This window comes from Pan paniscus, chromosome 4, assembly GCF_029289425.2.
Source record: "Pan paniscus chromosome 4, NHGRI_mPanPan1-v2.0_pri, whole genome shotgun sequence".
Lineage (NCBI taxonomy): Eukaryota > Metazoa > Chordata > Mammalia > Primates > Hominidae > Pan > Pan paniscus.
Window position 1 is genome coordinate 34,827,177 of NC_073253.2, and position 27,148 is coordinate 34,854,324.

The 27,148-nt window shown below is 36.9% G+C and overlaps 1 protein-coding gene across 7 annotated transcripts in view; it reads right to left on the minus strand.

Moving 5' to 3' along the window:
* Positions 1-1,907: 1,907 nt before the first annotated feature.
* Positions 1,908-27,148, minus strand: part of ZFYVE16 (zinc finger FYVE-type containing 16) — a 72,905-nt gene continuing 47,664 nt past the window's right edge. For all 7 annotated transcript variants that reach the window (XM_034959867.4, XM_014344868.5, XM_003822270.6 and 4 more), the window contains 8 exons: positions 25,410-25,492; positions 24,614-24,718; positions 24,089-24,236; positions 21,757-21,837; positions 8,355-8,517; positions 7,418-7,523; positions 6,447-6,614; positions 1,908-4,054 (listed from right to left, as the gene is read on the minus strand). In XM_034959867.4, the coding sequence (XP_034815758.1) occupies positions 3,896-4,054; positions 6,447-6,614; positions 7,418-7,523; positions 8,355-8,517; positions 21,757-21,837; positions 24,089-24,236; positions 24,614-24,718; positions 25,410-25,492 (1,013 nt within the window). In that variant the 3' untranslated portion in view covers positions 1,908-3,895. The remainder of the gene's footprint in view (positions 4,055-6,446; positions 6,615-7,417; positions 7,524-8,354; positions 8,518-21,756; positions 21,838-24,088; positions 24,237-24,613; positions 24,719-25,409; positions 25,493-27,148) is intronic.

Genomic DNA, 27,148 nt, shown 5'->3' on the forward strand with positions numbered 1-27,148 from the left:
TAGAAAGTCAGGGCGTTAGCCTCCCCATTGCCAGTGTTCTGCCCTGCAATGTCTGCCACTAGTGCACCAGGGGGAAGAGAAGAGTGATACCTCTTTACTGCTGCGGGATTGATGTAGAGCAAGGAAAGTCCAGAAGGTTCCAAGTCATTACCCATGGTTCTCCTGGTGGGGCAGTGGGTCTTACTGCATCTTTCCTGAGGCTCTCTTAGAATACTGCAATTAAATTAAAAAGGGTTTTGTGCCATAGCCTCCAACCTCCTTTCTGGTCCTCTGACTAGAAACAGCAAATTGTTCCTTGGACTATTTTTCTCTCTGTCAGCTAGCATTTCCAGTTTTCCTGTTAAATGTCTTCTTTTTCCTTTTTTTTGAGACAAGGTTTTGCTCTGTTGCACGATCACAGCTCACTGGAGCCTCAACCTCCTGGGCTCAAGTGATCCTCTCACCTCAGCCCCCGTGAAGCTGGGACCACAAGTATGAGCCACCACACCTGGCAAAAAATTTTTTTTTAATTTTGTAGAGACAGTGTCTCCCTGTGTTGCTCACTCTGGTCTCAACCTGAGCTCGAGTGATCCTCCTGCCTTGGCCTCCCAAAGTGCTGGATTACAGGTGTGAGCAACTGCACCTGACCTTATTATGTGTCTATGTGTGGATTTTCTAGTTTATTCTGTTTGGGATTTGTCTGGCTTCTAGAATGTGTGGGGTCAAGTCTTTCATCAGTTTTTAAAATTCTGCATTCTATCTAAGTATTTGCTCTGTCCTATTCTTGCCTCTCCTCTCACAGCTAATGAAGCACTTAGGATTTTTCACCGTATTCTCTACAGGTCTTCTGTTTTTTTTTCCAGCTGTTTCTCCCATGGTGCACTGTGAATAGTTTCTCCTGAGTTATCTTCCAGTTTATAAACTACCCCAATTGGCTACATTCTATTACATCTATTTACTGAGTTTTAAAGTGCAGTTTTTATGTATATTCTTGCAATGTTTATATTCAGTTCTTTTCCAGATTAGCTCCACAACTTTTTATCGTATAGTTTCCCATTTCCTGCAAGTACATTCACACACCTTACTTTATTTTCTTAAACAAAGAAAACAAATCTAATACCTACATCTGTGAGTTTGTTTTCATTGCTTCAAGCAATTCTTGCCTCTGGAATCTAGTTTCCTTATATGACTACTTTTTACTATGTGTTACTAGACATATTTGAAAAGTAATTTGAGGCCTACAATGAAATTACTTTTCCACGGAAAGTATTTACATTTTATTTTCTCTGTCACCTGGAGGCATTACTAGTGTGGGAACACCTTAAAGGAAGTTCAGTGCTTAAGATTCTTTAGATCACTGGGGCAATTCTAAACTTGCCTGTTCTTTTACATTGGTTCTTCCACCTCTGATTCATTATCATCCTAAAGGTGAAAGTATTTGGGAGTCTCAGCCTATTGTGTGGAGGGTCTCCTGTTAGGTTCATCACCTTATATGGGCCCTGAACTTTAATTTCTGTCCCCCTCACTCATAAGGTTGTCAGAGTAAGGGTACATGCTTGCTTCTCTTATTCTCTTTACTTTTGGACTTGGCATTCCTTATTGTCTGGAAAATCTCTTTGATGTTTTAAGATTATTCTTGTATTTTAATCAGGAATTGTTTTCAACAGGAACATGATGTAAATATCCTAGCATGCAATTTTCAGAAACAAGTAGTTTCCCACAATTGAATCTTTGTTCCTACAGGGCCAAATCCTACTCTTCTCTTGGCATGCTCTGCACTTAAGCGCATACTACTTGTGGCATGGAATCCATAAATGTTGATAAAGAACTATGCCTAATTCTGTCAGAACAATTAATCATTTTTAGAAATTTTTGCTTAGAAACCTGGTAAAGTGCTCTGCATGTAGCAAGTATACAAACACACAAAGTTTGTTGAATAGCTGCATAAAACAAATGGGCTAGATTTTACTTCATATTTCAAAATTCAGAGAAAGAGAGTAGTATTAAAAGACATAAGCCAAAAATAGATCATTGCAGACTGAGTACAAAGAACCATTCTATTTCTTCTCTTAAAAAATTAAAATTTCAAATTAAGTACCAATGACCAAATAAGTAACAAACACATTCAGAAACATACTATATGTCTACAAAGAATACTTCAAAATGTGCCTCCAAACTTCAGGCACATAATTCCAATTTTTATTGAATGTAGAGATTTTATGAAAACAAATCCAAAGCTATCCCATCAAGGAACAGCCCTCTACCATTTGGTTATTTTAAGACTGTTCAATTACTTACATGGCAGAATACATACACTATATTTAGAAAACATAAATTGGGTTTGATATGCAATTGTTTTCATCTTACACCATTTCAATAAATTTCACAAATTATAACAGGTTGCCATTTTATTGAATATCTGCGACACTTTACATTGTTCAGGAAGTAGCTACTTCCAGAAGGCTGATATTCTCCTCCAAATTGTCTTTGGCTAAGTACTACAGATGTGATTCAGTCCAAACTATATGCCCAAACTGATTAAAATTCTCAGTCTCTCCTAGCTTGAGACCTCAGATCCTGAGTTATAACTTTGACTTGATCTTCAAGTTGAGGTGCTTCATAAATATTTTTCTTAAAACAGGGCTATTTAACATAATTTCTTTTTCTTGAAATATATGAGTGTTTTTGATACAAAAACATATATTACACATGAGAATGTTTAAAGCATCAAAATAATGATTAAAATTTTTACATAACTTAAATGACAGGACTACAATATGCCCCCCACTTTTTTGCTGTTTGAAGTAAAGAGGAAAGCTCTGTAACAATTTCAAATACATAGGATTTAACTTATGTTAATATCCTGTTATAAAAAATAACTGCCATATAAAGAATTTAAAATATGCAAAAGTAATTAGTTCATTTAAATTTATACTTATACATTGGTGTCAATGAAAATATGCGAAGTTGCCAAGAAATTTCTAAGGATTAAAGTGGAAGTAAAAAAACCTGTTTCAGGCTTCATTTATTGCTACATAATGACTACTTCAAGGGTCATCTGGCCCGTCGTCAGTCACTCTTAGAAGTGGTAAATACAGTGGTATACTTTGGAAGGAAAGGAGGAAAAAAATAATGCATTGTGATACAAAAATATTACCTATATATAAATTATTAAAGATTTATAAAACACATTCAGAATATGTTCTTGCTATAAAAACAATATACTTAAATATAGAAGCAAAAAGTCCTGAAGCACCCGCAATTATTTTAATATCCATTTAATCAGGAAAAACTATATATGTGGATATATAATACATACATATGTAATAATTTGAGAAGAAAAAAGGCAAAATTCTGATTATAATCCAAAAAGAGTTTATCTAATTATGGAGGTAGGTCTCCACTCCAATTATACAAATAAGTTATCAGTTTTATTCAAAGAATTATAAGTCTAAGACCTCGAAACTGGTTTTTGTGCCACTGAAATACAATTTGACAGACTTTAGAAACCAGTATTCTAACTGGCATATACACAAAGCAGATATTTCCTTCATAAGGTTACATCTGAAAAGAGCCTTCATTAAAATCATTATTGGCATAAAGAGGTATACCTAAGTGCAGATACTTTGGCTTAGCATTTAAATAACACAGTAAATGCTACAAATTTCTTAAAAGAAATCCTTGTCTTTTTAGTACTTAAATTAATTGTAAAGCTTCAGAAAGTATGGATCTCTTAAATTTTTAGATATTTAAATATTGTGCTAATGATTTGAAAAGATCATTCCTAAAGAGCAAAGCTTATGTGTTTCAAAAATCAGACATATTTATACTTTTAGTGTTTGTGGCATTTCAGCTTTAGTGCTGGAGTTAGTTTTAACAAATTAGGTTGCAATATGTAATATGGCACATTCTTTCACTAAAAAAGATGTTCTATAATGAAAAACACTAATTCTATTTCTAATGGTAAACTAGAGTTGGAGGTCCCACCATGGATCACAGGTATCAGAGCACTATCAAGATCATTTAGATAATGCTGAGGCAGAAGTTGGCCTTCAGATCCTGCCTGAAATTCAACCTAGAAAAAAAAAAACAATTCTTGATAAGAAAATGAGCAATCTTGTTTAACTCAGAATGTGAATATAAAATAAGTGAAATATTTTAAAATACAGTTCAAGCATGTTAAATAAAATATTTGATATATTTATAAAAAAATTCTACATTCTCCTGTATCTTTTATCTGTCTACTACATAAATTATAATTGTTCCTCCCCATATATCATAAAGATAAAATTGCCACTATGTCATACTTTACGTTTCCTCTAAATGAACACATAAACAAATGAGAGGGAGGAGGCTTTGAATAACTGCCGACATTACTTAAATTAAAAACCCCATGGTATTAAAAAAATCTACTTGAAATATTTCAAATTTGTTATTGCAATAATATTTAATATTAGACTCTAACATTGGTGCAAATTACATTTTAATACAATTGGCTAAAAAAATTTACAGTGCTTACTCCAATAACAAATAGTGGGTGCTTCCTTGAAAAGAGGACTTTTAATAGTGAGATAAAAACAAAACCCCTTTTCCAGTAAGAACTATGAGTAAAATATATCCTGGCTGGAGAAAAGCAAACCCTCAGCATATGAACTCACCCATGTTTAGCTTAACCATTCTAATGAATTCTCTGATTTGAAAATCTATATTGGATGTTGGAAAGAGTTACCTGGATGTCAGAAAGAGAACTTTCAGTTCAAAGAAAAACAAATTGTTTTTACATGCAAGATGATCATCACTCCTTGTTCAGAGAAATACAAATTAAAATAATACTGGGGCCAGGCGTGGTGGCTCATGCCTATAATCTCAACACTTTAGGAGGCCAATGCAGGAGAACTGCTTGAGCCCAGGAGTTCAAGACCAACCTGGGAAACATAGTGAAACCCCATCTATTTAACAAGTAATAATAATATTAATAATAATGTGGTATTATTTTTCACCTATCAAATTGTCCAAGTTCAAAAGTTTGATTATATACTTCTTTGATAAGGATGTGGGGGAGGCCAGGTGCGGTGGCTCACACCTATAATCCCAGCACTTTGGGAGGCCACAGATCACGTGAGGTCAAGAGTTCAAGACCGGTCCAGCCAACATGGTGAAACCCTGTGTCTGCTAAAAATACAAATATTAGCAAGGTGTGGTGGCACATGCCTGTAGTCCCAGCTACTTGGGAGGCTGAGGAAGGAGAATTGCTTGAACCCAGGGGGCAGAGGCTGCAGTGAGCCAAAATCGTGCCACTGCACTCCAGCCTGGGTGGCAGAGTGAGACTGTCTCAAAAAAAGCATGTGAGGGAAAGAGCTCTCACAAATTGCTGGAAGAAATAAATATAAATTGACATAACCTCTATTTGGGATAATATGGTAATATCTATTGAGTATATACTCAGGCCTGGCAATTCTACTCAGAATTTTTCTTATAGATATACTTACGCTTATGTAAAAGCAAAATATTGTGGACAACCTGAATGTCTATCAACATATATCAAATATGCATGAATAATTAGTTAGATAAATTATGGTACATTTATATAATCAACTACTATGCCGCTGTTAAAAAAGAATGTCTGCTAGTATTAATATCTTTAAGATATATTAAAGAAGCAAGGTAAAAAATGTGTAAAAGAGGGAAGATGAAAAAGGAGGACACACACTTATTTGCTTGTAGATGCATAAAATCACAAAGAATACGTAAGAAATGAGTAACACTGATTGCTTGGCCGGAGAGGGAGGATAAAGAAAAGTATGGAGGTGAACTGATGGGTTGGATGTCAACAGTAGGAAAGATATTTCCAAGGCTGTTGCCTTATACAACTCTACTGGGAACCATTTACATTGTAGTCTGGAGTTATTATCTCCAGAGTCCACCAGTTACACAGAATACATTGTGAATGCTGCTCTCCGCAAATATTCAGTGAGGTGGTCCTGTTATATATACACTTTTAGACTTTTAAGATTTTAAATCATGTACTTATAGAATTTAGTCAGATAAGTAAATTTAAAAACCTACCTATAAGGCAGAGTAGTCATGGAGAAGGGTTCATCAAACTATGGCCTGCAGGCCAAACTTGGCCCCACTGGGTAAACAAAATTTCACTGGAACATAGCCACACTTAATTTGTTTACATACTGTGAATGGCTGCTTTCCCAATATAATGGTAGTGTTGAGTAGTTGTGAAAGAAACCATACTGCCTACAATGTCCAAAATAGTTACTGTCTGTCCTTTTGCAAAAACAGTTTGCTGACCCCTGTTGTGGAGACTAATACAGATAATATATGTGAAGTGTGTAGCACACATTTGATGCTCAACAAATTTTCATTCCCTTTCATCCCAAAATAAAAGGTTGAAGAAAAACTTGTTAATATGCAATACATTCATTTCAAAAATACATCACAAAAACACGCCTCACCATATCAGTGTCAATGGAAACTCTGAGTCCAATTTTATTCATCCCATTACTCTTTAGAGTTTTCAGGTGAGGGCACAGCGCAGCACTACAAGCCATGGCTATTTCTTTTGCAAACTGATAAGAAGTTGATAAAATAGATAAATCCTGGTCCTTTAGAAAGTAGAACACCTGAAATGTATTTAATTAGGAAACAAGTCATGATTAAAAGTAACTTTAAAATGCAACAATTGCTGCTTTCAAGTTTAATTAAATTCCAATGTAAGTACCATGAAAAGCATTAGTTGTGAGAATTCTGTATCGATAGCTTGATCTGTACTATAAGTAAAAACATAAAATAAAAAGTTATGGTAAATATGGAAATGTCTCAGCAATTTTTGCCTAAAGTTAATTTGTAGCAAGGAAAGGCTTATTAAATCAGTATGAGTCTATCCTGTAAAGAACATCTATATGAAGTTAAGATAAAACATTGTGTCTACATTTTCTACAGGTTCTATTTTGTACATGTAATAAAATCACAAAGAATGCATAAGAAATAAATATGAGGGGGAATAAGGAGGTAGACTAAGGACTTGGGAGTCTGTAGTTTCATATCCTCTAATTTAAAAAAAAACTAAAACATGAAAAAGTAACTTTCGTATGTGAATGCTGATTATAAATTAATGACAATATCTTATTTTTCATAAAATCTGAGGAAAATGAAAATATAGTCAAGTAACATATTACAGTACAAAGATGGCAATGCTGCCAACACAGCTGGCAGGCAGTACCACCATTTGATAGCCTGAACTAACCCTATGGAAATCCAATTCTGGTGTATAAAATTCTGGGGTGGAAATGCGTATGTCTCAAAGTGTAGCATAAAAAGTATAATAAGCTATGCATAAATATTTAGAGGTTGAGTATGCACAATCTCCAAAGAACAAAAATCATATTGAAACACAGCATGTGAAGGGACTTTCTTTCTTAGTTACCTCGGTACATTTTACAATCTTCTCATCGGTTTCAAAATCTGCTTCCAGTTTTATTTTTTCACTTGGAAATCCTTGTAATGATATTCCATCCACTGAACTGATAACTCTATGAAATAAAACATAATACAATAGAATTATTAGCACCAATGTGTTTTTTGAAATGAATTATTAGATTTGAACAAATGGAATGAGCGAAAAAATATAAAAGAAGATATGTCAATTATATACAAAATAGCTAAATCTGTAGTTCACATTCATTTACCAAGATTTCTTGATTGTGTAGTAATCTTTTTTGTTCATCAATAAATTGTATTTCCTTTTTCATATGCCAAATTCAGACCTCAAGTTTAAAATACCTTAGATAGTCTAATAGAAAAGCTGCCTCATGAATTCAAAAACTCTATTTTGGAATCCTTCAGCCCTCTTTTTCCTTCTTTGCTCCAGACCCCTTAGCCAATCTCAAAAAAAGAAAGAAAATGGGTAACTGAAGAGAGGAAGGAGTGGCAGTAATAATCTGTAAGGCCTCTAATGTAAATATTATTAAATCCAGTTGTTTGTATTTATAGTGAATCAAAATAATACAGTATATATCATCCAAAGGGAATCTTTTATTTATGTGACAAAAATAGGTACCATCTGAAAGAAAAAGTGTCTTGCCTTTTCAGCCCTGGCATCAAGCCCACACTGCTACACAACAGATGTTTCATCATCAAGCCCCTCTCAAATGGACCATCCTGGCCCAAAAACCACACCACCACTTATGAGGCTAGTTAGGTACATGTTTGAAAAAGATTGCATTCATTAATTTGAGTAAAGGCATTTAAATTGATGGTATAAGTATATATTCGTTCATAAAATATTTAATTTTATTAATAGGATATTTTAATCCTGCACTTTCCTTCAAATCAATTATATTTTAGAATAAAAAAATTCCTACCCTTTGTTTCCTTTTTCTTCAGCATCTACCCAGCAGATATCCACGTATTCTCTCAGGTCTACTGCATCAACTTTCCCACATGTAATTTTAAAGTCTTTCTGTTCTCGTAAAGCTAGCCGCAAGCCATTCATGGTCTCTGGAGTTATTTGTACCATTAAGCCATCTAGAAATGAGACTAAGTTTCACATTTCTTTTGCCAAATACCAATGTGTATATCTAAGCCATAAAATTTGCTATCAAAATATGTTCTGTGTAAGATACAAGTTTTAAATCATTTGCTAATCATCTTAATGGTTGTTTTCCACTAGGAAATAAGACAAGTATTTTGCAAAGTTAAGAATTTTTTTTTTAAGGTTAAAACAAAGAGAATTTCTGCTTCTGGCTATGATGAAATAACTGGTACCAGATAGCCCTGTCATGACAACCACCCTAAGACTAGACAAAATGTATGAGATAACTGTTTTCAGGTTCTGGACAATAGGCAGTGCAATACTGAGATCCCTAGAGGGAAACTGAAGAGGTTAAGCCCATGGTTATCTCCAGGCAGAGAACTCAGGTAAGCTTAGTGGGTCACCATGAGGAAATTATTCCCAGGCAGAGAGCCCTTACTCTCTGCCCTGAGCTCTCTGCCTGGGGATAATTTCTTCAAGGTGACCCACTAAGTCTACAATGGCCCTATTGGCTGAGAACTCAGAAATAAAGAGTTTGGTGAAGCCTAGAATCTGCAGTCAGGACACTTAAGAGGGGGGCACTAGAAAATTGCATGGAAGACTTTGAAGTCTTTGGACTAGAACTGGGGACACAATAACAGAGTGAGACTAGATGAGGCTTAAACATAGCACAGTGTTACAGCATGGGGAACAGAACAGAGGTAATAGAAGTCAAATAATGTTGGGGAATTTGGTCATGTGGACCAACCAAAGTGAAGAGACTTTATTAACACCTCATTAACAAGCATTGTAGAAAAGCCAAAACGAAGCCCTTACAAAATCTATAGGTAAAATAGATTTGAAGACTGAGTACTGTCAAATTAGTGTGGACCGGTAAACACCTTAGGATTTCTACAAATCCATCTTAAGAAAGTGAAAAATCAAGTCTACACAATGTCAAGGTGATCAACCATGAAACTGCCTACTAAAACATAAACAAACCTTCTTCAGCAAAATGTACTTAGAATCTAAAGTTTCTAAAGCATATAACTATTGCAGGATCTGGCCAGCAGCCCACAATGCAACGGGGCTCTCTCTTTGTTCCTAGGCAGATCAGCAGGTTGAGAAATAATAGACACACAAAAGATAGTGAATGCTGGGTCCAGGGGGGTCACCGCCTTCTGGTCCCGTGGTGCCAACAATGCACTGGATATACCAGCATTTATTATTAAGTTTAGTGAGGGCAGGGGTAGCTTAGTGAGGGATTTAGGGTCATTTGATTATGAGGTGAGATGGTCACATGGGGATGAAGTAATTCTTTAACATAACATCTGTATGCAGAAGTACAGTATACAGAGATAAGAATTTACAATATAGTGTGTGCATCATTAATTTCTAACAGAGCCTTAAAACAGAAGCACAGTCTTTCCATAACCTGTGATTAGCAAGATATTAATCAGCAGTAACAGTTGCAGCAAAAGCTGGTTACAAACAATCCATAGAAACAGGACGTGAAGCTAGACAACCGGTTAGACCAGAAATTCTCAGAAGGGAGTATGCCTTAACCCTAAAGAGGCCAAGAAAAGCCGTGGCAAGATGAGGGTGTTTACAGCCCTATCTTATCCATATGGACAGGCAACCCCCCATGCGTCCGTTTATAGGCTCTCCACAAGGGTCGCATTCCATTCCCAGAGCTATGAACATCTGCTTTTCTGGGATAGGAATCTTGGTGATGTGAAACCTCCCTGACTGCATGTCCATTCATAGGCTCTCTGCAGGGGGAAGCACATCACGTGCTGTTGGCTCATTCTGGTAGTCCAACTTGGCATTGTCTTTACACAGTCCTGCATGCAATTTTGTATTTACAATAATCAGGAGCATTTCATCTTTTATTCCGTAGCAATAGTTTCAGGGGGTCTCCCTACATATAACAATGACAAATATACAACCAAAAATTACTAGACAGGCCAGGTGTGGTGGCTCACAACTGTAATCCCAGTGCTTAGGGAAGACGAGGGAGTATGTCTCAAGGCCAGGAGTTCAAGACCAGCCTGGACAACACAGTGAAACCTCATCTCTACAAAAAGTTTAAAAATTAGCCAGGTGTGGTGGTGTGCACCTGCAGTCCCACCTACTCAGGAGGCTGATGCAGGAGGATCACTAAGCCTAGGAGTTCAAGGCTGCAGTGAGCTATGACTGTACCACTGCACTCCAGCCTGGGCAACAGAGCGAGATCCTGTCTCAAAAAAAATAATAGAAATTACTAGACAGAAATGAGAAAATGTGACCCCTTCGGCAACTGAAGCCAACTTCAAGATGGTCAATTAAGCATATAAAAATTTTAAAACAGCTATAATAAATATATTCAAAGAGGCTGGGTGCAGTGGCTCATGCCTGTAATCCCAGCACTTTGTGAGGCCAAGGCAGGAGGATAACGAGGTCAGGAGATCGAGACCATCCTGGCTAACATGGTGAAACCCTGTCTCTACTAAAAATACGAAAAATTAGCCAGGTGTGGTGGTAGGTGCCTGTAGTCCCAGCTACTCGGGAGGCTGAGGCAGGAGAATGGCGTGAACCCAGGAGGTGGAGCTTCCAGTGAGCCAAGATTGCACCACTGCACTCCAGCCTGGGTGAAAGGGTGAGACTCTGTCTCAAAAAATATATATATATATATATATACGCACACACACACACACGTATATATACACACACACACATATATATACACACATATATATGTATATATGTATGTATATTCAAAGACATAAAGGAAACGCTTCAAAGAATAAAAAGCAAATATGGGCTAAATAAACATATAATAAATCTTGAGAGAAATACAAACTGGAAAAAGAAACGAAAGGAAATTCTGGAACAGAAAAGTACAATCTAACTAAAACTGAAACCCCAAAAGGAGAGACTTAATAGTAGACTAAAGATGGCAAAAAAATAATTGGAGAACATAAAGAAAAATCAGTGAAAAGTATCCAATCTGAAGAACACAAAGAAAAAACATTGAAGAAAAAATGAGCAGAGCATCAAGAATCTATGGGGTGACACAAAACAATCTAACACATACATGCACATATATTTGTGTACACACACACACACACACACACATACAGTGACAGAGTCCTAGAAGAAGAGAGACTGGAATCTAGGCACACATAATTAAGCTGATAAAAACTGAAGATGAAGATGGTATCTCAAAAACAGACTGATGCCAGGAGCAATGGCTCACACATGTAATCCCAGTACTTTGGGGAGGCTGAGGAGGGAGGATCACTTGAGTCCAGAAGATTGAGACCAGCCTGGGCAACATAGGAAGACCTCATCTTTACAAATTTTTTTTTTTAATTAGCCAAGCATGGTGGCATGTGCTTGTAGTCCCAACTACTCAGAGGCTGAGGAAGGAGGATCACTTGAGCCCAGAAGTTCAAGCCCCAGCCTGGGCAACATAGTGAGACCTTGTCTCTACAAGAAAACAACAAAAAAATAGCCAGGTGTGGTGGTGTGTGCCTGTAGTCCTAGCTACTCAGGAGGCTGAGATGGGAGGACTGCCTGAGCCTTGGAGGTTGAGGCTGCAGTGAGCCATGATCATGCCACTGCACTCCCGCCTGGGTGAGAATGAGACCCTGGGTGAGAATGAGTCTCAAAAAAAAAAAAAAAAAGAGAGAAAGAAAAGAAATAAGAAGAAAAATATTTGGATATCTCAAATTCCATTATCAGAATGACAGATACGGCACATAAAAATAAATCATAAAAGTTCACTTCTTAAAAGGTATTAATTGATAAACATGGATCCAGATGGGTGTGCTTATGATTACTGCTTCTATTATATTAGGAGTCCCAGCCAGTAACCAAAATAAATAAATAAAAAGCATAAGAATTGCAAAGAAAAAAGCAAAATTACACTGTTTCAGCTACACAGAAAAGTCTAAAAGAATCGACAGATAAATTATTATAAATAAGAGTATATAATGTGGCTGGATGTAAGTTTTAAAATGCAGAGATAAATGTATTTCTATATACCAGAAACAGATTACAATTTTAATTTAATAAGATACCATTTACATCGGCAATAAAATCTATAAGGTAAAGGAATAAATCAAGAAAATATATACAAGGCCTAAACCAAAAATCATAAAGTCATGTACCACAAAACAACATTTCAGTCAATGAGGGATCACATATACAACAGTAGTCCCATAAGATTATAGTACAGTATTTTTTACTGTGCCTTTTCTGTGTTTAGATATACTTAGATACACAAATGCCATCATATTATAACTGTCTACCATATTCAGAACGGTAACATGCTGTACAGGTTTACAGACTAGGAGCAATTGGCTATACCATATAGCCTAGGTATGCACTAGGCTATACTATTTAGGTTTGTGTAAGTGCACTCTATGAAGTTTGCACAATGACAAGATTGCCTAATGAAACATTTCTCAGAATGTATCCCCATCACTAAGCAACACATAACTGTAGATTTAAAATAAGTGAGGGTCTACTATATGAATAGGAACACTGAAAATGGAAAATGTGCCAATTTTCTCAAAATTAAGCTAATGATTTAATGCAACCCCAGATAAAAATTCCCATGGACCTTTTGTAAACCTGACAAGTTGATCCTAAAACTAATATGAAAAAATCAAAGGACTTACACTGGCCACAGCACTACTGAAAAGAAGAATAAAGCATATGGGTGCCATCAACCTCCTGAGTAGCTTGGGGTACAGGTGCATGCCACCATGAAGTTTTCATTTTAATTGTTGTAATTTTGAACTCCAGAATTTATATATATATTTTTCTTATAATTTGATCATTTCTATTGCTTCACTGATATTCTGTTTGGTTGGACATCATTCTCATGCTTTCCTTTGGTTCTTTAGACATAGTTTCCTTTAGTTCTCTGAACATATTTTAAATAATTGATTTATACCCTTTGTCTTGTAAGTGTAATGTCTTTGTTTCCTTAGGGACAGTTCCTGTTACTTGCTTTTCCCTTCACGTATAGACCACATTTTCCTGTTTCTTTGCATGTCTGGCAATTTTATGTTGAAAATGAGACATTTTAAATAATTAATGAGGCAACTCTGGAAATCAGATTTTGTCTTCTCCACAGAGTTTGTTTTTGTTGCTGTTTGTTGTTATGTGGCTTTTTTGAACTAATTCTGTAAAATCTGCATTCTTTGTCATACATATGTAGTCACTAAAGTCTCTGCTGAGTTAGCTTATTAGCTGTCTAATTATTGAACTGAGATATCCTTAAATGCCTGAAACTAATAACTATCCTAGTCTTTGCCGGAAGCTTTATGTGCTTGTTCGGGCATGCCTTCAACATTCAAGTCAGGCAGTGGACACCTCTATCTTGGCTATCACTTCCTGCTTGTGCAGAGGCTCAAAGTCAATCTGAGGTGGACGCATAGGACCTTCCCAGGTCTTTCCTGGGCATTTGTACATCCTTGTATTTGCAACTTGCATGTGACCCCTTACCAACAAAGCATTCCCCAGCTTTTCCTTTTAACCTTTAGATTTGCCTGTTGTTTGCCTCAATTGTATTCCATAGCTAGAGGCTGGTTAAATACTTGCTGTATGCATAATCATTCCATTTCGACAAACACTCCCTGAGAAAAGATTTTTCCCACTGGGTAAGCTTAGAGTCAGGAAAAGTAAAACAGCCTTGTAAGTAGGGTCTTCCAGGGAACCACCTGAGAAGTCAAATAATGACAATTGTCTGATAGTAAGTTTTTGAAGGAGCTCCAACCCCTTACTGCCCCCACCACTGGCTATAAGCCTGCTGGTTTTCAAGGCTTCTGCTGTGCTGGAGATGAGAGGATAGGTATAGGGCAAGTTAAAATAACCGCTTGCTATTCTTATCAAGATTCAGTCATTTTTCTTTAATAAACCATCCCCAATTGCTATAAACTTTTGGTTAATTTCCAGAGTTCTGAAAGAGTTGCTTCTGATTCTTTGTCAGTTTCCTCATTCCTTATATGGGGCAGAGTATTTTTTGAGGTTTTCAGTGCCGCAACTTTCACTAATGTCATCCTCCACAGTATCTCAGTTACACAGCTTTATAGGAAACCCTTTTATCCAAAGAAATAGGAAAATATGGCCTATATATGAAGGGAAAAGCAAGTAACAGGGACTGTCCCTAAGGAAACAAAGACATTACACTTACTAGACAAAGGGTGTAAATCAATTATTTTAAATATGTTCACAGAACTAAAGGAAACTATGTCTAAAGAATCAAAGTATGAGAATGATGTCTAACCAAACAGAGAATATCAATGAAATGATAGAAATTACAAAATTGTAAGAAAAAAATACAAATTCTGGAGTTCAAAATTACAATTAAAATGAAAACTTCACTAGTGGAGCTCAACAACAGATTTGACTAGGCAGAAGAATTTGTGAATTTGAAAACAGACCAACTAAGACTACCCAGTCTGATGAACAGAAAGAAAAAAGACGAAAAATGAATAGACCCTCAGAGACGTGTGGGTATATCATCAAGAATACCAACATATGTGGCTGGGCAGAGTGGCTCATGCCTGTAACCCCAGCACTTTGGGAGGTTGAGGCAGGTGGATCCCTTGAGTTCAGGAGTTCGAGACCAGCCTGGCCAACATGGTGAAACCCTGTCTCTACTAAAAGTACAAAAAATTAGCTGGGCGTAGTGGTGGGTGCCTGTAATCCCAGCTAACAGGAAGCTGAGGCAGGAGAATCGCTTGAACCCAGGAGGTGGAGGTTGCAGTAAGTCAGGATCACGCCACTGCACTCAAGCTTGGGCAATAACTGGGAAACTCCATCTCAAAAAAAAAAAAGAATACCAATATATGCATAATGAAAAACACTAATCTGAACATCTAAGAATCACAGAGAATTCCAAGTATACCATAAACTCAAAGGGATCCACCCCTAAACACATCATAGTCAAACTGTGAATGACAAAGAGTGTCATGAAAGCAGCAGTAAAGCAAATCATCACATACAAAGGATTTCAAATAAAATTAACTGCTGACTTCTTAATCAGAAACTATGTAGAGGCTAGGCACAGTGGCTCATGCCTATAATTCCAACACTTTGGGAGGGCGAGGCAGGAGGAATGCTTGAGCCCAGGAGTTTCAGACCAGCCTGGGCAACACAGTGAGACCCTGTCTCTACAAAAAATAGAAAAAAAAATTAGCCAAACCTGGTGGTACATGTCTGTAGTTCCAGCTACTCAGGAGGCTGAGATGGGAGGGTCATTTGAACCCAAGAGTCAAGGCTGTAGTGAGCTGTGATTATGCCACTGCACTCCAGCCAGGGTGACAAAGCTAAATCCTGTCTCAAAAAAAAAAAAAAAAAAAAACAAAGAAAAGGAAAAAAAAGAAACCATGGAGGCCAGAAGACAGTGGAATGACATATTCAAAGTGCTAAATGAAAAATATTGTTAACCAGAAAGTTTATGTCCAGCAAAACTCTCCTTCAAAAATGAAGGAGAAATTAGCACATTCCCAGATAAACAAAAACAGAGAAAATGTGTTGCTGGCACACTTCAAGTACAAGAAATACTAAAGGAAGTCCCTCACACTTAAATAAAAGGATGCTAGACTGTAACTTGAATGCACATGAATAAGAGAATAGGTAAGGTAACTACATAGGTTAATATATAAGAACATAAATGTATTTTGGGTTGTAACTCTTTCCTCTTCTCATTTAAAAAACATCTGCATAAATCAATAATTATAAATCAGTGTTGATGGGCACATAATGTATAAACATGTAATTTGTATGGCAATAATGACACAAAGGAGTAGAGAGGAAACGATAAACAGGAGTAAAGTTTTTATATACTATGGAAATTAGATTGGTATTTATCTGAATTATATTGTTAAACATTTTGGTATTAACTGTAATGTCTATGGCAACAACTAAGAAATAACTAAAAAAAATACATATTAAAAGAAGTGACAAGTGAATTAAAATGGTACACTAGAAAATATCTAACACAAAAAAACATGGTAGGGAAGGAACAGAGAAACAAAATATAATTGACGAAACTTTACTAGAATAACCAAGAAAAAAGAAGATTCAAATTACTAAAATCAGTAATTCATGAGGGGACATTACTACCAACCTCACAGAAATAAAGGATTATAAGGGAATACTATGAACAATGTTATGCCAACAAATTAGATAACATAAATGAAATTGATAAATTCTTAGTGATATGGTTAGGCTTTGTGTCCCCACCCAAATCTCATCTTGAATTGTAATCCCCATAATCCTCACGTGTCAAGGGAGAGACCAGGTGGAAGTAACTGAATCATGGGGGCAGTTTCCCTCCATGCTGTTCTTCTGATAATGAGACAGTTCTTGCAAGATCTGATGGTTTTATAAGGGGCTCTTCCCCCTTAGCTCAGCACTTCTTCCTGCCGCCTTGTGAAGAAGGTGCTTTGCTTCCCCTTCACCTTCTGCCATGATCATAAGTTTCCTGAGGCTGTGCGGAACTGTGAGTCAATTAAACCTCTTTCCTTTATAAATTACCCAGTCTCAGGTATGTCCTTATAGCAGCATGAGAACAGACTAATACAGTAAATTGACACCACAGAGAGTGGGGTGTTGCTATAAAGATACTTAAAATGTGGAAGTGACTTTGGAACTTGGTAACAGGCAGAGGGTGGAACAGTTTGGAGGGCTCAGAAGAAGAGAGGAAGATGTGGGAAAGTTTGAAACTTCCTAGAGACTTGTTGAATGGCTTTGACCAAAATGCTGATAGTGATATGGGCAATGAAGTCCAGACTGAGGTGATCTCAGATGGAGATGAGGAACTTGTTGGGAACTAGAATAAAGGTGACTGTTGCTATGCTTTGGCAAAGAGACTGGCAGAATTTTGCCCTGCCCTAGAGATCTGAGGAACTTTGAAGTTGAGAGAGATAATTTAGGGTATCTGGCGGAAGAAATTTCTAAGCAGCAAAGCATTCAAGAGGTGATTTGGGGGCTCTAAAAAGCATTCAGTTTTATGCATTCACAAAGAGATACTTTGGAATTGGAACTTATGTTTAAAAGGGAAGCAGAGCATAAAAGTTCGGAAAATTTGCAGCCTGATAACGCGATAAAGAAAAACCCATTTTCTGAGGAGAAATTCAAGCTGGCTGCAGAAATTTGCGTTAAGTAATGAGAAGCCAAACATTAATCCCCAAGACAATGGGGAAAATGTCTCTAGGGCATATCAGAGACCTTCACAACAGTCCCTCCCATTACAGGCCTAGAGGCCTGGGAGGTAAAAATGGTTTTGTGGGCCAGGTACAGGGTCTTGCTGCCTTGTGTAGTCTCAGGACTTGGTGCCCAGTGTCCCACTCGTGGCTAAAGGGGCCAAAATATAGCTCAGGCCATTGTTTCAAAGGGTGCATGCCCCAAGCTTTGGTGGCTTACAGGTGGTGTTGGGCCTACAGGTGTACAGAAGTCAAGAATTGTGGTTTGGGAACCTCCACCTAGATTTCAGAGAATGTACGGAAATGCCTGGATGTCCAGGCAGAAGTTTGCTGCAGGGGTGGAACCCTCATGGAGAACCTCTGCTAGGGCAGTGCAGAAGGGAAATGTCCCCACAAAGAGTCCCCACTGGGGCACTGCCTAGTGGAGCTGTGAGAAGAGGGTCACCATCCTCCAGACCCCAGAATGGTAGATCCACCAACAGCTTGCACTGTGTGCTTGGAAAAGTGCCAGACAATGCCAGCACATGAAAGCAGCTGGGAGAGGCTGTACCCTGCAAAGCTACAGGGCTGGAGCTGCCCATGGCTGTAGAAGCCCACCTTTTACATCAGCATGACCTGGATGTGAGACATGGAGTCAAAGGAGATCATTTCAGAGGTATAAGATTTGACTGCCCTGCTGGATTTCAGACTTGCATGGGGCCTGTAGCCCCGTCAGTTTGGCCAATTTCTCACATTTGGAACGGGTGTATTTACCCAACGCCTGTACCCCAAATGTATCTAGGAAGTAACTAACTTGCTCTTGATTTTACAAGCTCATAGGCAGAAGGGACTTGCCTTGTCTCAGATGAGACTTTGGACTTGGACTTTTGGGTCAATGCTGGAATGTGTTAAGACTTTGGGAGACTGTTACAAAGGCATGTTTGTGTCTTGAAATGTGAGGACATGAGATTTGGGAGGGGCCAGGGGAGGAATGATATAGTTAGGCTTTGTGTCCCCACCCAAATCTCATTTTGAATTGTAATCCCCATAATCCCTATAATCCCCGCATGTCAAGGGAGAGACCAGGTGGAGGTAAATGGATCATGGGGGCAGTTTCCCCCATGCTGTTCTAATGATAGCAAGTGAGTTCTCACAAGATCTGATGGTTTTATAAGGGGCTCTTCCCCCTTAACTCAGCACTTCTCCTTCCTGCTGCCTTGTGAAGAAGGTGCCTTGCTTCCCCTTCACCTTCCACCATGACTGTATAAGTTTCCTGAAGCCTCCCCAGCCACGCTGAACTGTGAGTCAAACCTCTGTCTTTTATAAGTTACCCAGTCTCAGGCAGTTCTTTATAGCAGTGTGAAAACGGACTCATACACTTAGAAAGCCACATATTACCATAATTGATTTAAAAATAATTAGAAAATCCAAATGTATGGACAGAATTGTGTTTCCCCAGAATTCGTATGTTGAAGCCCTAACCCTGAAATGTAACTGTATTTGGAGTTGGGCCTTTAAGGAGTTAATTAAAGCTAAATGAAGTCATAAAGGTGAGGCCTTAATCTGAAAGGACTGGTGTTTTTTTTTGTTTGTTTGTTTTTCTTTTTTGAGACAGTCTCTCTCACCCAGGCTGGAGTGCAATGGTGCAATCTCGGCTCACTGCAACCTCCACCTCCCGGGTTCACACCATTCTCTTGACTCAGCCTCCCGAGTAGCTGGGACTACAGGCGCCCACCACCACGCCTGACTAACTTTTTGTATTTTTAGTAGAGATGAGGTTTCACCATGTTGGCCAGGCTCAAACTCCTGACCTCAAATGATCCACCTGCCTCAGCCTCCCTAAGAGCTGGGATTACAGGTGTGACCCACCACACCCAGCCTAGGACTGGTGTTCTTATAAGAAGAAGAAGAGATACTGGAGCTCTCTCTGAGAGTCACACAGAGAAAAGGCCACAAGCCAAGGAGACAAGCCTTACCAGAAACCAACCCTGTTGGCACCTTGATCTTGGACTTCTAGCCTCTAGAATTGTGAGAAAACAAATTTATGCTTTTTAAGCTACTCAATCTGTTGTATTTTGTTATGGCAGCCCAAACTGATTAAGATGAAGTAATCACAAAAAGAACTGAAAATATTCATAATTAAAAGAGTAGACATAATTATTTGCAGTGACTGGATCTTATTTGGATACTGATTTGAACAAACATTTTAAGAAGTGAGACAATGGGGGTAATGTGACTACTGATTGGATATACAGGAATTATTGATAAAATATTTATGTGTGATAATACAGGTGTCCCTTATCTGAAGTGCATAGGGCCAGAAGTGTTTCAGATTTCAGATTTTTTTTGGATTTTGGAATATTTGCATTATATACTTAGCAGTTGAGCATCTGAAATTGAAAGGTGAAATCTGAAATGCTCTAATGAGCACTTCTATAGAGTGTCATGTCAGCACTCAAAGAGTTTAGGATTTTGAAGCATTTCAGATTTCAGATTTTTGGATTTGGAATGTCTAATCTGTAGTTTTGTGGTTATGTTTCTAAAAAAATACTTTTTCTTTTAAAAATATAGTATTTGTGAATGAAATGATATAGTAAAAATAATACAATGAGAGGAGAGTAGAAGGAGTATGGATAAAGTAGGATTGGCTATAAATTGATAATTGTCAAAGGTGGGTGATGGTTCCATTAATGTTTATCATATTATCCTTTTTTGCTTTTATACATGCTTGACTTTTTCACAGTAAAAGTGAAAATGTTTACAATGATAATAAAATAGTATGGAATCGGTACAGAGTTAAGCAAACTGACTAAAACAAAACAAAAGCTAAGAACATAGCTCAGAAACGGATTCTTGTGCAAATAAAACATGCTATGTGACAGAGATAGCATTAACAATTACCAGGGCAAAGGGAAAATTCAATATCTGATGCTGGATCAACTCCTATTCAAATGACAAAAAAAGTCACTGGATTTCTCTACCTCACACAGCACATAAAATTAAATTCCAGATAAATTAGGGACTTAAGTGTGAAAGGCAAAACTTTAAATCTCGAAGACAACATAGGAGAATATCTTTCGAAACGGTATGATAGATTTCTTAAATAAAAAACATTAGCCATAAGAGTCATAAATTATACTGTATTAAAATGAGAACTTCTATTTAAAAGACACTGAAAATGGGAGAGGAGGAATATAAAATACATAAAATTATGTAACTACAAGTCAGAAAAAGACGCACAATCCAATAGAAAAAAGGGCAAAAGATATGAGCAGACATTTCACAGAAGAGGCAACATGCATGTCCAATAAATATGTAATAGGATGCTCTGCTTATTAATTAGGGATATGCTAATTATGACTATATTCAGAGATACCTACAGGATTGACACAAATTAAGCAGTCTGATAATATCATGTTTGGAGAAAATGTAGACCAATCATAAATTTTATATATTCATGGTAATGTAAATCGGTACAACCTATTTGGAAAGCAACTTAGCAATACTTTGTAAAGTGAACATTTACTAATCTATCAGCCCATAAATTCCACTCTTGCATATGTATTTTACAGAAACTCTAGAATATATTCTTAGAATAGATACAACCCAGAAGTTCATGATCAGATGAATACATTGTCATATATTCACAAAATATTTAATAGCGTTTAAAATGAATAAGCTATAGTTGTAAGAAACAACATGCATAAAGTTTAGAAACTCATGTTGTATGAAAATAGGGAGTTCCATATAACTATGTGAAGAATGATTTCACTTTTATTTATCTCCTAAATAAGCATAAACAGTATGTTGTTTAGGCAGATGTATATACAAAGTAAAAAACAAGCAAGAGAATGATAAACACCATATTCAGTCTACTCACTAATTCCTGGGGAGAGGCAGAAGAGAGAGATAAGTCTTCTACTTCTTGTGCTGGTTGATGATTTCATGTAAGTTTGTGGTACTGTGCTTTATAACTTACATATGTTCTTGTGTAAATATCAAATATATTTTTCAAAGGTTAGGAAAAATAACTCTACATTAAAACACCATTAAAAATGAAATTCGTACCTTCAACTATGCTGGACTTAGCAAGAAATCCTGAAGATGTTTTTAGAGCTCCATTGAATACCACAAAACTTGCACCTGTCACTGATCAAGAAATACAATTATTTGTTTTAAACTGCTCATTTTTATGTTACACATTTGTTAAATGCAGAATGTGGATATGCATATAAGTACTCAATAAATGTTATACCCACACAACTTAAACTAGAAAACTAATTAAAAAGACAAAAAAAGAGATAAAATATTACATTAAAATAATTTAATGCGGCTGGGCGTGGTGGCTCATGCCTGTAATCCCAGCACTTTGGGAGGCCGAAAAGGGCAGATCACCTGAGGTCAAGAGTTTGAGACTAGCCTGGCCAACATGGTGAAACCTCGTCTCTACTAAAAATACAAAAATTAGCCAGGTGTGGTGGCAGGCGCCTATAATCCTGGCCACTCAGGAGGCTGAGGCAGAATTGCTGGAACTCAGGAGGTGGAGGTTCCAGTGAGCCAAGATCGCGCCACTGCACTCCAGCCTGGGCGACAGAGCGAGACTCTGTCTCAAATAAGTAAATAATAAAATAATTTAATATTTTTATTAATAATTGATGGAGTATTGTACTGTTTTAAATGTTTGTGCCTATATTAGTGAGGGTGTAGGAAATCAAACATTCACTACTGGTGACACCACAAATCAGAACAGTTTTTATGGAGCCCTAACTTGGCATTTTTCTATTAAAATTACAAGTAAATATATCCTATGACACACCAATTCCACTTTTGGGAATTTATCTTACAGATAGGTTCAAATGTGTACAAAACGGCATGTATACGAAACTATTCACTGTAGCATTTTTATAAACAGCCCCTAAGGATTGGTAACAAATTATGCCCTTCAATAAGGGACAGTTAAATGATGTACAACATATAAAATGTAAAGTTCTGTAGAATATAAAAGCTCCTTATATACAAACATAGAATAATCTCCAAAGTGTGTTAACAACAACAAAAAAAACAAGGTATAGAATGGAGCAAATATTATGACTTGTCTATAAAAGTGGAAGAAAGAGGTAGATATGTGTGTGTGTTTCTTGAATATACATTAAAGCAAAAACGTCTCTGAAAGGATATATAAGAACTGATAACATTGGTTTGGTTGCCTGTAGGGAGAGTAAGAGGATGGCTGGGTGGTCAAGGGAGGAAAGGAGATTTTTCACTATAAATATTAATAACTTTTTAATTTTACCACATAAAAATATACCTATTCAACAAATATTAAAAATTGTTAAATTTTAGTGGCAAAAATGCCAATATCATGTTAAGTGATAAAGTATAATATAAAAGTGACCATATTCTTGGCACTTTTCCCTTTTTTTTCCCTTTTACCACCTTTTTTTTTTTTTTTTTTTTTTTAGACGTAGTCTCGCTCTGTTTCTCTGTCGCCCAGGCGGGAGTGCAGTGGCACGATCTGGGCTCACTGCAAGCTCCGCCTCCCGGGTTCACGCCATTCTCCCGCCTCAGCCTCCCGAGTAGCTGGGACTACAGGCGACCGCCACCACACCTGGCTAATTTTTCGTATTTTTAATAGAGACGGGGTTTCACCATATTAGCCAGTATGGTCTCGATTCTTGACCTTGTGATCTGCCCACCTTGGCCTCCCAAAGTTCTGGGATTACAGGCGTGAGCCACCGTGCCTGGCCTCTTTTACTACTTTTCAAAATGTATTTTCCAAGCTTACTACAAATAAGTATATATTACTTTTATAAGCAGAGGAAAAAATTTTATTGGCAGCCAGAATGTTGGACTATTTTATGTATGGTATCCTATAATAATGTATTAATTTTATGAAATGCTTCCATTTAACTTTCAATTTGTTAGGCCTTCTACTGCAAGGGTTTGGTAATCATAGCAATCACTGAAGCCATTCAGCCACAGCTGAGAGTAATGTCATTCATAGATGCTGTTTGTTATGTTTTATAAATCAATCTTATCCTTATCACCCTGTGCTCCCCCAACTAAGAGGAGTCGGAGCAGAGGGTGAACAAATGTGAAAAGAAATACCTTATTTCAGAAAGAAATTACTCAAAGAAAGACTCTCACCCTATGGGATATACTAAACCTAAAGATGTCAAAAGGAAAACAGTCTTCCAAGTCTGTAAGCCTAAAGTAGCCCAAGAGAAAAACAAAAATTAGAAGCAATTTTAAAATCTGTTGTGTAGCTGAAACTTCAAAACATACTGTTTTATCACCAACAATTCAGCAAATAAGTAAATATACATATATTTCCCCTTTGAAAGGAATTCTATTAATTGAGGTGGTTTTGTAAATTAGCACTAGGAACCAAGATGCTCACCTTTTCTAGGATGGCCAGTGGCACTGTTGGCCTGTGTTTGATAAATTCCATCATTCTGTATACAGACTAGATGAGAATCTGCTTCTGTACTGAAACTTGCTCCAATGCTAATGACATGCTCATTGGAAGAATTTAGTACTTTCATTACCTGGAAAAAAACAAAAACAACAACATTTATTTAGAAACACTTTTAATATTATATGCCTATTCTAAGAGCCACGTTTCTGGCCAGCTTCATAATTATCAAGCTTCGGTCTGGACAGCTCCCTGGGAATGTGATGGAAACAAACGTTTTAAAATAAAAGCACTTCAGTTGAACAGTAATCACCTCAATAAAACAGTACAAAAAAAAGAAATATGATCAAACAGATTATTTACAGTAAACAAATTCTATCATTTCAAAAACAATGTTTGTTGCCATAATACATTAGATAGTCTAATTCAAAACAAAAAATTTAATGTGACACAATTCTAAGGAACTCTAATGTTCAATAATTGTCATTTGAATAAAACAATTATACTTACATCGCTGTACTTTTTCCGTGGTATTTTTATGCAGCTTTTTCCCATTTCCATATGAATCAACAGTTGATCTATATTATGCAAGGTATACTGGTAATTTCGAAGGTCCTACATAGAATAATTGCATTACCATAAACTACTAACCATGAGTATTTTTCTATCCATTAAATCATTCTTTAAGAAATCCTTCTCCACAACAGTAATAAAGAATATCATTCTCAGGAAAAACTTTGTAGTATTTAGGGTATCTCCTCTTTCTAGTTACAGAACTTCCAAAATAGAAAAGGTCTTCAAACTAGGCATGGATAAATAAAAGTGAGTCCACTGAAACATTTTTCTATGGTAACAGGGAAACATAAAATTACAAAAAGTGTAGGTGGAAGGGAACTTTAGATATCATCTAATCCAACACTTCCTATTATAAATGAGAAAACTAAGGCCATAATTTGCTCAAAATCACAAGACTGACTGACTTTACTAATACATTTACACAAGTTTCAACAACTTTAAGAGGTCTGTATAGAGTTCTTACATTACCTAAATATCCAAGAACTGCAGGAGAATGAATCAAAAGGCACTTAGAATCAGGTACACGTACATGAGGAGATAGTACGTTCTAAAAAGCAATTCGTCAAAAACTGAGCACTAATGTTAAAATAATTAGGATTTATTGTAAATGAATGGTCATTATACCAAATATGGCAAATTAAAGTAGGAAAATATAAATGTATAAACTTTGCTAAATAAAGTTTTAAAGTAACAGTATAAAAATACCTAATAAAATAGTTCAATTACTCACAACAAGTAAGTTCATAATAGTGTGTCCTATTTCTCCAAAAAGAGGTTTTCGGCCTCTGATGCTCGTTAGAGGAGCAGGATATGCTATACATAAGAAAGGAAAACTGGTTACTATCAACAAAAAAAAACCCAAATTATTGAATTTATTACCTTCAACTCTCATTTTACAAACAAACATTATGTATAAATATCACTCAATCAGTTCTTAGGAGAAAGTGAGAGATAATTTTTTTTTGTTTTTGAGACAAGGTCTCACTCTGTCACCCAGGCTGGAGTGCAGCAGTGCAATCTCGACTCATTGCAACCTCCACTTCCCGGGTTCAAGTAATTCTCCTGCCTCAGCCTCCCAAGTAGCTGGGATTATAGGCATGTGCCACAACACCTGGCTAATTTTTGTATTTTTAGTAGAGACAGGGTTTCACCATGTTGACCAGGCTGATCTCAAACTTCTGACCTCAGGTGATCCACCCACCTCGGCCTCCCAAAGTGCTGGGATTACAGGCATGAGCCACCACACCCAGCCAAGAGACAATATTAACACTTACTGTGTATCTATGTATCTACTAGATGCTACACTGAACTGGGAACTATACATACATTATCTTATTTAAATTCAACAACCTAATGGAATGTGTCTATACTATTTCATAAATGAGAAAGTTGAGACACAGAAATTAATCAATTTGCTCCTAGTGACTAATAATTGGTGAAACAGATTTGAAACTAGGCTTGTCTGATTCGAGAGTATTTCATCTTTTCATTATACATCTTGTTTCCACAAAATTATAGGGGGTGGAAAATTATGATAATTGGTTAGAACGATATACGTTTCTGATAATTTAAAGAGAAATACAAAGAACTAAAGACTTTTAAGGCATTTATAATTAATATTCAATTGTGCTAATTTATGAATGGTAGTAAACTTTTAAAGTTCTTGGTTCAGCATGATAAAAGAAATATACTGGGGCTGGCCGTGGTGGCTCACGCCTGTCATCCCAGCACTTTGGGAGGCCAAGGCGGGTGGATGACGAGGTCAGGAGATCGAGACCATCCTGGCTAACATGGTGAAACCCTGTCTCTACTAAAAATACAAAAACAAAATTAGCCGGGCGTGGTGGCGGGAACCTGTAGTCCCAGCTACTTGGGAGGCTGAGGCAGGAGAATGGCGTGAACCCGGGAGGCGAAGCTTGCAGTGAGCTGAGATCGTGCCACTGCACTCCAGCCTGGGCGACAGAGTGAGACTCCGTCTCAAAAAAAAAAAAAAGGAATATACAGATAGAGTCAGGGAAACCAATGCACAAAAAGGGAAGGGACATGAGGTCGGCCACCTAACTACGTTCTTTCTTTAGGGCACCATAAATTCTGGACACCAAAAAGGAAAAGAGACCTTACTGGTAACGCAGCAGGCACTCTGAAGGAAAGGAAGGCAAGACTATTTCTATAGTGATAAGACACAGACACATTTGTAACCTTCAGTTCTCGAGTTAGGTCTTAAGCAAACTAATCTCTCTAATGCCTATTATACAAATATACTTCCTTAAAATTCTAAAGAAACACCACATACCCAACATTAGCTGCTTTAAAGACTTGAGTCAAAGTAGTCATTTTCTTGCTAGTACAAACATATTTTGTAATTCTAAAAAGGCAACTAAGTTATTTGAAAGACAGAGGGTCTAGATTTGAAAAAAATACAAGATATTAGTGTGAAAAGACATAAAAATGATAAAGGAAATGATTAAC